The 12188-nt window shown below is 49.4% G+C and overlaps 1 protein-coding gene across 3 annotated transcripts in view; it reads left to right on the plus strand.

The window, feature by feature from the left end:
• The window catches only part of SBNO2 (strawberry notch homolog 2), a 46228-nt gene that overhangs the window by 1635 nt on the left and 32405 nt on the right, over positions 1-12188 (plus strand). The window contains exons 1-4 of one of the 3 annotated variants that reach the window (XM_014259978.2): positions 2179-2394; positions 4870-5095; positions 6406-6485; positions 11065-11188. In XM_014259978.2, coding sequence (XP_014115453.2) covers positions 4976-5095; positions 6406-6485; positions 11065-11188 — 324 coding nt within the window. In that variant the 5' untranslated portion in view covers positions 2179-2394; positions 4870-4975. Of the gene's footprint in view, positions 1-2178; positions 2395-4869; positions 5096-6405; positions 6486-11064; positions 11189-12188 lie in introns of those variants that run through there. The other 2 variants (XM_005531187.3, XM_014259979.2) reach the window with 2 other exon arrangements.

Below are 12188 nucleotides of genomic sequence, written 5' to 3' on the forward strand. Positions count from 1 at the left end.
TCCTTCAGGAAAGCCTTCCAGGCCTGACTAGGAGGTTTATACTCTCCTGAGACATTTTTCTGTTTAAAACTTAAAATTCTTAAGTCTTTTTTGGTTACATGAGCGAGGTCTGCACAAGTGTGGGTGTGATCAAGATGAGCACACGCCTCTCACGGAGCAGGTGCACGTTGAGTCTGCCTTAAGGCTGCCCTGATCCGTAGGGAAGTTAGCTTTGATGTCCTGAAGTGGTTTTTCCACCGTGAGAGGCTGCGTGTGAAACAGAACGTTGGGATCTGCTCAGGTCCAGAGGGTTTCTCCCAAGTGTCCCTTGGGAGAGAAACTGGGGAAGAAGTGTAAAGAATTTGGGATCTGCATTTTCTTGGCTTCTGACCTTGCTTAGGCAAGTTTTTATGGTGGGGGGGCAGCCCCAGTGCTCCCAATGCCCTGCTCAGGCTCTGCCCTGTGCTAGGGAGTGTCCAAAGCCCTGTTTTTGGGAATATTCCATGCACCCGCTGCCTGAGCCATTGCCTCAGCCCTAGCTCTGCCTTGCAGGGATGTGTTTGTGTTTTGGGAATGTTGGTGCTGGGTGTGTGAGGGTGATGCTGGGTGGATTTACCCAGGAACGTGCAGAGTTCCTTGGCAGAGTGTGGGTGGTGTCTGAGGAGGCGTTTTTGCCCTGTCCAGAAACAGTCCTGTGTGTTCTCCCAGGTGGAAAAGCAGGGACAGGTGGAATCTACCTGTGGGGGGAAGTTAATATTTTCTCCTAAAGGGGACTTTTACCTCCAAAAAGCTGCATTTGATTGGTTTCCCCCTGTATGGTCTGAGTGTCAGACGAGGAGCAGCAAGTACTGCTAGAAGGATCAAGCTCTTCCTTTTCCCTGTAGAAACTCTGCTATCCTTGGAGGGCAGGTTTGTTCTTTCGCCTGCAGCTCCACAGCTCTTGCAAGAATCTCTGGATTGATCCAGATTTTTCTTCCCTTTCCTTACAGACTAATTCCCTCAGTTTTGGTCGCATGGATTGTTCCATGCTGCAGCTGTGCACTGACTTGTGGTGCCCAGGTGATGCCAGGATTTCCCCTGGAGCCTGGCAGTGCCATGCCTGGCTCCAGGATTGCAATGCTTGCATCCCAGGAGCCTTTTCCATGCTCAAAGCATTCAGGAGATCAGGGTGGCTCCAAGTGTTGGCTTAGAATGCCCTGTAGCGATTCCATTTTCATCGCCCATTATACGTGTTTTCCACTCTGGCGTTATCCTTTGCGTTGGTGACAGGACTGAGTCCTATTCCCATCTGCGTGTTTGGTCTAAACTTCCCAAAAATACGTCAAGGAGAAGCATGCAAGAGGAACTTGAAGGTGCCTGGGTGCTTGAGATATAAAACTGGCTGTTCAGAGTTCCGTAGTGTTGAGTTCCCGTTTCTTTGGGGCCCTTCCATCCTGACTGTATCCTGCAGAATTCCCTCCAGCTGCAGCTCCGGTGGGTGCCTGGGCTGGGGGCTCATGAGTGGCTGGAGCAGGCTGGGGACACTTTGGGGCTCCACCTCTGTTCCATGGGGGTGGGCAGGGTGAGAGGAACTGATCCCTGAGCAGGAGGAAGAACAGGATCATATTCCTAAAGTGTTTTTGTTGTTCCCAGCGCGTGGTAATTCATGATCGGCAGGTTTAGCTCCAGCTGCTCCAGGCATGTCTGTGGGTTCCTGGCTGTCTTCCTTTAACGGAGGCAATTTAAAATATACCAACAAAGGCTGGAACACAACAGTAGGAAGTGCTGGCTGCATTTACTGGGTTGTTTTCACCCTTCCTGATTTCAGTTATCAGTGATCCGAGTGCTCACCCCCAGCTCTGTCCATCCTGGCTACAGCACAGCAGTTCTTTGTGTGTTCCCAATTGGAATTTTCCTGCTGGAGCGCTGGTCTGAGAAATACCTAAAAAGCTCAAGCTGTTAAAAGCTGAAAATTGTACTCTGTAACCTCTAGACATGATGAATTCCAGAGGAATTCCAGGCTCGAGCTGCCTCGTAGTCCATGTGCTGACAGCAAACCTTTAAGTTTGGAATACTGAAACCATTCTGGAGCGCAGTGATAGGATGAAATCACACAGGGCCTTCGTCATCCTGTGCAGGGAGCTGCTTTCACTTTCAAACCTGGCCTACCCAGCCAGGAAGAAAAACGTCCGCTGGGATTTTTAGCGTCGTGCCCTTCCTCTGGATCTGGGGGATCGCTGCTCTTCCATAGCGCTGCTGCAAGAAAACTTGACTGAAGTGGTTGAAGTTGGGAACGGTCTCTGTGTGCTCCTGCTGCTGCTGTGGGCTGGGCTTTCCTTCCCAGCCCTCTCCCAACACGGGTGCAGGGACTGGGAGCCTCCTCTCCGGGGATTTTGCCGTAACAGTGGAAGCTGCTGCTTGGTCGGAGTATGTTTGGTAAGAGAAATGGTGGAAAAACACTTAAAAAGTTTGCTGTAGGAGTTCCCTCGCGTGTGTGGGCCTCTGTGCTATCAGTGTTTACTGTCACAGCAGCAGGATGGGATGTGGAAGTGGAAGCACTTCGAAACTTGCTGATTTTTATGGTTTTCCGTGATGTGGCTGCCTGGAGGATGGCGGGATAGGCACAAACCGAGGGCTGTTCCCACTTCTCTGTTCTCGTGCCGGGTGTTGTCCTGCTGTCCTCAGGCTCACGCAAGCCTCTGACTCTGGATTTAGTGAGTTTTTTATTTATTTTTTTCCTTGGAATTTGGGAGTGTAGGCTGGACAGCAGTCCCTGGCACTGGAGCATGAGCTCAGAGTGAGGGCTGGGCCAGCCTTCGCATTCATCACCAGGAGCTCGTTTTGCAGCACAAAGATTTGGCAGTGCAGGTTGGGTTTTGGGGTGTCCAGCACACGCTGGTGCCGTTCTCCTAAGGTAAGGAGTTCCCTCAGCATCCTCCAGGATTGAGGCGTGGCTGGAATGGTGCCAGCTGTAGAGTGGTCTCTTGGTGCCTCTTTTTCCCCCCTGTTCTCAATGCTTGGATGTATTTTTGACCTGCACCACATCCCCCCACAAACCAAAGCCCAGAGAGTTCCAGCTTTCTTGCTAAGCAGTTTTCCTTCGTTTTACCAGTGGGGTGTGATCTGTTGTGCAGTTTTCCTAGGGAACTGGGGCTGCTTTAGAGGCAGCCTCTGCTCTGCAGGGTCCACCAGTGAGATTTGGTGGTGTGAGACACGAGGAAATGCAGAGCAGGCACGGAGGGATACTGATATTGATTTTACCCTTCCTAAGTTCCTTTGGATATATAAGTAAAGCTGTATATTTGCTATGGCTCTTACGGGAATCACTACTGCTGATTTCCTCTCAAAAGCTGTTGCAAGGAGGGGAAAGAAAAAAAAGAAAAGCAGCAAAACCTCTGAAGTCTGGTGTAAGGAAGTATCACAAGGTTTTACAGACACCAGAGCAGCTGGTGACATTCACCCTGAGATCAACAAACCTCAGCCCTGCTTGGTACAGCCGAGCAGGAGTTGAATGGAATCTTTGCAAAATAGAAAAGGGAGACCTTCTCCCTACAAAAAAAAACAACCCAAGACCCAGACAATCCCTTTGGGAGCTCTACACAGCATTCCATAGGTGGGATGTGAATGTTGAACTCTGCTTTTCACACAGAAGGTCCTTGGCACGTGAGGGCTTTGCTTGTGGCTCCACCACGGGATTTGTGTCCAGGTTGGGGGGTCCTGGTTGGCCCCCACATGAGCCCTGCCCAGAGGGCACTGCTGGCACAGCTGCAGCACCATGAAAGGCAGAAAGAGTCACTTTAATTTTCACTTTCCATTGCAAATGCCACAGTCATTTTGTCCACCGCAAGGTCACTTATTTTTAAAGGGCCTCAAAGCCAGAAATGGCTTTTCAAAAATAGTCCTTGTAGCAAATAGTGTCTCCTGAATGATCAGAGGTGGCTCTTTTAAATTACAGCTTTGGTCTGTGCTCTGTAGGGGTTGTGTGTGGCTGGATTGCTCCATCCAAAGGTTTTGGCCACTTTGATTTACTCAGCTTCTGGGGAGGGACAGGGAAGGCAGGAAGGGGCAAAGAAAGATTCAGTGGAAGTAAAGACATCGTGGATGCTTTTCTCTGCTCCTCTGGTTGTATAGGTCACTTTCACCATCTCTTTTTTATTTTAATCTATTAAATCTAGTTGGAAATTGGTTTCCTGTGGGATTATGGAGAATTTAGAAGAAAATTAATCAGTTTGGAGGTTTTGACTGAGAAGCTGTTCTGGGGGCAGGTGTTACTGTGGGGTTAATCCTGCCAGGACAATACTCCTGCATTGGATCCCATTTTGCCAGCAAAAAGGAAAGTGCCAGAAGCTGATAAATTCAGGAATTTGTGGCATTAATACTATTAATTTCAAATGAGTGACAAGGTATTGTTGGGTTTGACTGGTGTGGGAAAGGTTTTGGTGCACAGAAAGGTCTGCCTTGGAGCTGGGGAGACCCCAGTGTGCCACGGGGTGGGAGATGAAGGTTCACTGCAGAACCCAGAGCATATTTTCAGGAAAACAGATGATTTGGGGGAGTTGATTACCATGAGTTTACACACGAGTGCAGAGTCTTCTTGTACATTAAATAAGCAAATTCCTCAGGCTGAGCCCAGCTGTGTGTGCAGTGACCCAGGTGATCTCAGGGACCTGTGGGGCTCCTGCAGTGTGAAAGGCAGGAGAGGTGTGTTCCAGTTCCAACCTGGGTGAATTCCAGGTGTGGTGGTAATGGAAATCTCTGTTTCCCATAAAACCCTCTCTTTTCTGAAGAGGCAGCAGCATTTCACAGGCTGGTGGCTGTTTGCTCATCTCTCAGCTATGTTTAAGCTTACAAGTGTTTTTTTTTTTCCCCACCTCCCCTTTCACAAAACCTAAACGTGCCTTTCTCTCCCAGCCCAGGACATGGTGCAGGGTGAAGAGCACAGATAAAGACGCTCCCACCACTCACTCCACAGCCTGTCCCACCCTCCTGAGGACTCCATGAGGCAGGACACGGGCTGATGCCCTCTGCTCACCCCACCATGGATGGGGGGAACAGCTTCCCACAGCACCAGCAGCCGGGCGATGCCATCCGCGGCATCCCCGGCCTCCGCTCCCAGCTCGCCGTGCCGGACGTGGAGGTGAGGCCCTGCAGGTCCTGGGGAAGGGGAGGCTGTGCCCAGGTGGGGTCTGGGCAGAGCAGTCTGGCCTGGTTGATCCTGGGAGTCCTGGTCTGTGTTTACAGCTGCGATTTCCAGATTTCCCAGGCAGCTCTGCAGGGGTGGGCAGGATCGATCGGAGGGGTTGAGATTGAAGTGAGGAGGGAAAAGCAGGGTTGTGATTAGAAAAAAGCCTCTCTGAGAGCTGCTGGGTGCCAGCTCCTTGAGGAAGGACTGAAGAGACTGAGAGAATCTGCCCAGTATTGCAGACCTTGTTCCTACTCCAGCACATCTACCAGACATGTGAATCTGTGCTCGGGTCCAGCTGTCCCTGTTTCCAGAGCAGCAGGGATAAATAAGTTGTATTTGTCCTGATATAGCTGCTAAAACCAGACCAGGTCCCTGATGCATTTGTCCAACAGGGCAAAAAGCAAACCCTGTCCCAAAATAGCTGATGTGTTCCTGGAGTTTTCTCTTTCTGTTTCAAACTCTGGAATGTGTCACACGCAGGGACACAGAGGTTCAAGCGAGGTGCAAGTTCCTGTTGCTTCAAGTACAAGGTTTCATTGCTTTGGGCACACAAAAAACAGATTAAAGGCTGCTGTGGAACTGAGTAAGGAGATACTGTGTTTTCTCCCTGATTTTATTGGTATGAGCTGGGCTAAGAGCTTCCCATTATTGGAGACTGTTCAGGGAAGTGGGAAGACAAAAGGCACAGAAGGATATTTTTGGGTGTGACCTCTGCCAGCCAATTTCAGGTTATTGGGTTGGTGCTGACATCCCACAGAGAGTGAATCATAGAATTATGGAATCACTGAGGTTGGAAAAGACCTTCAAGGTCATCAAGTTCAATCTGTGACTGATCCCCACCTTGTCACCACACCAGAGCATTGAGTGCCTGGTCCAGTCCTTCCTTGGACACCTCCAGGGATGGGGACTCCACCACCTCCCTGGGCAGCCCCTGCCAAAGCCTGACCATCCTTTCCATTAAGAAATTCCTCTTGGTGTCCAGCCTGAACACCTCTTGGCACAGCTTGATGCCATTTCCTCTTGTCACTTCAGTGTCCTGTGAAAGGGCTGGGGAAGGGGACTGACCCTGGCGACCGTCTGAGGTCTGTGGTAGGGGAGTAGGTTCCAAAGCTGAAACTGGAGTCGTGCTCGAGAAATGAGGAGCCACCTCTGCCTCTGGGAAGTACTGAGGGAGGGAAGCCATGGGCCTACCCTCAGATCTGCAGCCCCAGGTAATGGTTCCAGGCCTCTGCTGCTCTAACTCTTGTGTCTTTTGCTTGCAGAATTCCATGCTGGCCGCCGACTCATGGAGTAGCTGCTACCCAGTCTCTTTCCCAACCTCGTCTTTCCCAAGTGAAAACCAGTGAGTGCTGTTCTCCTTTGTCTAATCCTCTCTGCTCTTGGACACTCCATGATTCAACTGTTTCTTTACTGATTTCCATGTTTACTTTATTTCACGATCTGATGGGGAAATAATTGCATCATTCACCGATCTTGTGGCATTTCAGACACTGCTGCAGCTTGGAAACAGCAGCAAGCAGCTTTTTGTTTTTAAAGATGAGAAAAACCCTTTGTTTTCTGGTAAACCTGGAGGCAGCAGTAAGGGAGGAGCAGCCTTGGTTTAGCCTGGGTTTGTAACACTAATGGAATTCTTAACAGATCTGACTGAGCAAACACACTGGGCAGTGTCTGGCTTTGCACAGATCTGGAGGAAGGTGTTACCTGTACCAGGTGTCAGGTTTTGGGTGAAGTTAAAATCCTTTGTCATTTCACTGGAAGTGACTGACACTAACAGCCATGTCATGTCTGTACTGAAAAATGTTGTTTTTCATTTTCCCTCTTTACAATGAACCTCCATTCTGGATCACAAAGTGGGATATGGCAAATGTTTGGACGACATAAAGTGGCCTTGTGCTGTTACTGAGTGACTTGGATGGGGACTGTGGTGGGGCTGGAGGTTTGGAGGCTGATCCATGGCTTCTTTGATCTCTGAATCCAGGGAGTGGCACAGATACACAGGTTGTGTTCCTTATCTAGGTCAGGGGTGGGAAGAAGGAGAACTGAAAGAAGCAGAATTTGACATCCTGAGCTAACAGCTGTGTTCCAGGTGCCTGGAATTAAACTGGGGGTTTAGTGTAGCCTCCCTCCTGGAGGGATTTTGGTGTTTTCATGGTGGGATCCCTCGCTGTAAGAGTGTTCCAGGCAGGTGGGAGCAGTGAGGATCAGCCCCTCTGTCAGGGGGATGAGGGGACTCGTGTCCCTGTGTTGGTTCTGCTGTGCTGGTGGCCCTGGGAAGGTGGATGGACAGGGCAGTTCCCCATGAGAGGGTACCAAAAGCTGCCCCACAGGTGCTGAGGGAGCTGGGCTGTGCCAGCTCTTCCCCACAGGAGACTTCTCAGATCCATTCAGGCCCTTTGCTCTCGGCCAGCTGGGCTGATTGGAAGGGGCTGTGCTTTTTGAGCAGGATTCCTGTAAATTACACGTTGTGAATCCTCCGGGGAGCTATAACAGAATTTCTGTTTTGCTGCATTGAACCACAAGATTAGATTGTGTTTATCTATTGTGTTGGGGTTTTTTGGTTTTTTTTTTTTTTTTCTGTCTTGATCATTCATTCTGGTTTTGCCCCTCACTTTTTTCCTGTTTGGTGCCGCTCGTATCAGAGCTGCCGGGAACGTTACAGCCCGATCCTGCAAGGACATGCCTGTGTCTGACACAAACCTGGACTTGCTGCCTTTGTTGGAGTTACTTCTGCAAATGAGGCCCATTGTAGTAATGATTTGCTAGGGAATGATTTAGCCAAGGTTGCACCTTTAGTTTCTTGTTCTTCATACCCCAGGAGCTGTAAAAATCACCTTTCAGGTGAGATTTTCTGCATCTGCATTTCACATTAAAAAAAAATCTCTGTGCTTTTTGTATTTGGAAGTGGCACTGACTCTGTTTTAGGTGGATTTAGAGTGAGGGGGTTACCGGCAGGAATCCTGGAAGGAATGGAAACATGGAAGAGTGGGATTTTAAAGGCAGTTGTAATTGTAACCCATACTGTAACACGGAAAAATGCAGCTGGCATTAGAGGTGGTGCATGTTTTTCTTCAGAATCCTTGCAGAGAAATCTCATTTGCAAGTGGTTGTGTTTGGACAGGGCTTATTCTCATAGCAACACCTTTATTCTGAAGCAGGTTTTTCCTGTTTCCTTTCAGGAGTTCACTTTCATGCTAGGGAATTTCTTTAGAAGACCCCAAACATGGCCTCTTGGGTTCAGATTTTCTGAACCTGACAAATGTCAACAGTGTATTAAACCTCCCTGAAAGAACCAGGGAGCTTCAGGGCTGTGAAGAGCAGCAGCTCAGCTCTTTTCTGAGGAAATTATCCCTGCAGAGCTCAGCTTCCCTTGCTGCTGGAGGCTCAGCACGTTCCTGGCTTGGGGGGATCTGGGCAGCCCAGTTGTGCTGTTGGATGAGGCATCACACAGCTGCAGCAAAGCTTTGTCCCCACTTTCCAAAACACACAACCCCTTTTCTTGCTGTTTTTATGCCCTTTTCCACCTCTGCATTGCTTGCTGAAATAGTAAAGCAGGCTCTGAAAAGCATGGATTGGGGTCTGATGAGGAAGGAAAGTGCTGGGCTGGAAACTGAGGCAGCCAGAGGCCTCTCAACTCTCCCTGATCTTCCACCAGCTTGAGAGGTGAAGTTTTGTGTCTCTGAGTGGAGGACAGAGGATGGAGCCTGGCCAAAACACCCATGGGGAGGTCTCAGAGAAGTGGTATTGTGGCCCAGAAGGGCTTTGGATGCTTTGGGTCATGATTGAGCAGCTGCAATGCTGAATTGCAGTGGAGCATTCCTCTTTGGGCGGCTGGTGAGATTAAACCACCATAAATTTCCTTTCTGGAATGGTTTTTGGGTGTCCAGTGAGCCCCCTCAGCCTCTGAGGGAAGCTGCTGACCCACAGTAGCTTCCATGGAGCAGTTTGCCAGGAGCTAACCCTTGGAGAGGTGGGGATGGAGCAGTTGGCTGCAGGCTGTGTTCACACCTTGGCTGTGACAGGGTCACTGACCTGAATCTTCCAGTTAAAGCGTTTTTTGTCCCAGTTTAATTCAAATGAACTTGTGAATGGCTCTGTGCCAGCCCTGGAAATGAGGGAGAACAGCTTTGAGTTCTGATTCAAGGGAAGATAAAGCCCAGCTCCAAAGGTACTGAAAGGATTTGGGGGCTTTCCAAGGAGGATTTCGGCTCTCCCTGCACACTGCAGGAACCAAGTGCATCTCACATGGATGGATTAAAGACCAAGACTGAGGGTAACACAATGCAAACCAGAGCTGGTCATTCCACAACAGTCCAGGGAGGTTGGAGCTCTCTTGGTCTCCTTCTCATTACCTTGACTGACCCTTGTTCATGCCACAAAGTGCCAGGGAAACAGGAGGGGGTGTTCACTTTTCCAGTAAAAATAGTTTTCCTATTCCTTGGTTAGTTCCTTGACGCTGGCCAAGCCGTGTCCTCGTGTGAGAGACGGCGAGACCACAGCGGCCTCGACTTGAAAGCCTTTTAAACCAGCCTTTTCCTGTGTGGAAATACATTCATTCCCAGAATTTATGCCCAGATTTTAATTTCCTTGGATGGATTACGAAGAGCCAACAATCAGGGCTGGACTGTAGGAGTTGGGATGTGCAGGTGTGTTCACACAGAGCCTCAGGTGTCTCTGCAGCAGGTAAAGCCATGGCAGCACAGAAAAGGAGGAAGGAGCTGTTTGTTTTACAGGATATTATCTTTAGTGATGGAAATGAGCAGGAAAAACGTATTTATCAGAGGAGATAACTGTGTTTGCACATAAATCCACATTTAAATGCTCACCGAGTGCGTTAACGAGCTGTTGGCCACACATGGCACCTTAATTGCTTAATAATCCTTTGGCAGCTTGGCATTCCCAGCTCCTGGGCAGGAGTTCTGTTCAAACTCTGTTTCTCCCTCTGTTCAAATTTCTGGCTGTGAGTTCTTTGGGCAGCTCCCCACAAGAGGAAACCATCCAGCCAAGGTGGACATCCCGTGGCTGCAGCACCGAGGGTGTTGGTGGCAATTGCCCAAGCAGGAGCATGGCCCCTTATGGGAAAGATTACAAAGCACATTCCTTGCTCCTGCAGGAGAGGGAAAGGGCTTGTGCAAACCAGGAGGTGGCTTGGAGCAGAGGCCAGCAGCTGCTCCTGGGCAGGAGGAAGGAAATTGGGTGCTCTTGTGCAGTTTTTTGCCCCTGGCTGCCCAGAGGAAGTGGATGCAGGGTGCAGGGAGCAGGAGGAAGCTGGCATGGCCCTGCCCAGGCAGGATCTTTGCTTTGTTCCCTTGTTAGCTGAGCAGAGATCTTGCCTTTGAACTCATAGTCACATCCCTAGCTGCTCTCCCTGGGTAACAGTTCTGTCTGTGTTTCCCAGTCACCAACCCTTCCATTCTGAGCTGCCCTTGAGGTCTGTGAGTGCTGAACCCCCTGTGTAGGTGGGTTAACAGGGGTGTTTCCCTGTCAGAGCTGGCTTGTGGGGCTGTTTTGGGGGTTTTGTGGCCCAAACTGCCATTCAGGTGTGATGTTTCCCTGCACCTCATGGACTGGCAGGTCCACCACGCCTTTCATGCTGGGACGTCCCAGAGCTTCATTCTGCTTTGTCATCAGGGCTGCAATATTGGGTACTGCAGACCATTGTTATCTATTAAACCCTTCCTGGTTTACACAAATTCCCCAAAATTATATTCTTAATTCAACATTTTTACACTGCTGAGTTTGGGAGGTGGGATAGAACTGGTAGAGATAATACTTTGCCACCTCTTTTCTGGATAATATCCAATAATATCCCTCTCCTGTATGTGACATCCTGAAGTTTCAGCTTCACTGCTGCCAGAGGCTGAAGTGATCTGAGAAGTGCTGGGGACTGACAGGGAGTAACTGCTTCTCCCATTTCCTTACAGGCAATATTTTAACCCCCCTCAAGATTTTTATATGGATTCCATCAGCAGACCACATTTCTTCGATACAAACTATGCAACTGTGGACCCCACTGACTTTTTACCAAAAAATGGGGATTTTCCTCAGGTAAGTGCAGAGTTCCTGATATCTTTGGGGGGGAAAATAGGGCTTTGGAATACTGGGGTTTATTTTTCAGTGTTGCTTTACTGAGGGAAAAATGAAGAGATAGGTGATAAATTTGTCCACCCCTGGAGAGGAATTGTGTGCAATTGGGATCAGTCCTCTGACACCAGGAATTTGAAAGGTGTCCCTGGTTTGGTAGGAGCTTCTCTGTGGTAAAACTGCTTCTAGCTTTTAAAGGGGTGTTTGGCATAAACACTGGCAGTGCTGGGGATGGTCCTGGCTGCAGGAGGATCCCAGAGTGTGAATTGAACACGCTTCAGACTCTTCAGTTATTTCCCTCCCAAAATGCTCTTGTGCCGCATGTTCTTCCTCAGTGGCTACAAGTGGTGGATTCCTGAATTGTGAATATTTAGAGATTACATCAACTCAGTGCCCAGCATTCCAAGAGTGCAGCCAGGTCAGTTTTTGCAGAACTGAAGCGTGGGAGGAATGAACAGTGACCCCCGAGTCGCTCGGTGTCTCTGGGGACCCGGAGCTCCCTCAGCTCAGGGATCTCTCCTGGGTGGGAAGGAGCTCTTTCCATGATGTTTGGGAATGTTGCACTGGCTTTTGGCAACATCTTATGGTAAGATTAGTCAGTAAAAACTGCAAGTAGTTGATATGACAGGACAGACTTTGGAATGAAAAAGGGACTGGCTATATCCTTTCTAGGAATTAATGCAGACATTGGTGCCCGTGTGTTAATTCCTCCTCGTTGTGTTTTGGTTTTTTGGTGTGGCCGAAGAGAGGTTTTGACCCTTCTTGGGGCTCTGATTTCTACAGATTTGGATGAGCAGGTGCTGGGGATTTGTGCTTTTTGAGGTGGCCACTGGTGTGGTCCCCCCATCCAGCTCCCTGTGCCTCACGTCAGGGACCAACCAGGGCAGCCACTGGGCAGCTGCTGGTCAGGGTTTTCTGGCTGGATTAAACCAGGTAAATAATTGAATCACAGCAGCATTGATCT

The sequence above is a fragment of the Pseudopodoces humilis genome, chromosome 28 (assembly GCF_049639895.1).
Source record: "Pseudopodoces humilis isolate 2021_Gansu_Grassland_sample_001 chromosome 28, ASM4963989v1, whole genome shotgun sequence".
Taxonomy (NCBI): domain Eukaryota; kingdom Metazoa; phylum Chordata; class Aves; order Passeriformes; family Paridae; genus Pseudopodoces; species Pseudopodoces humilis.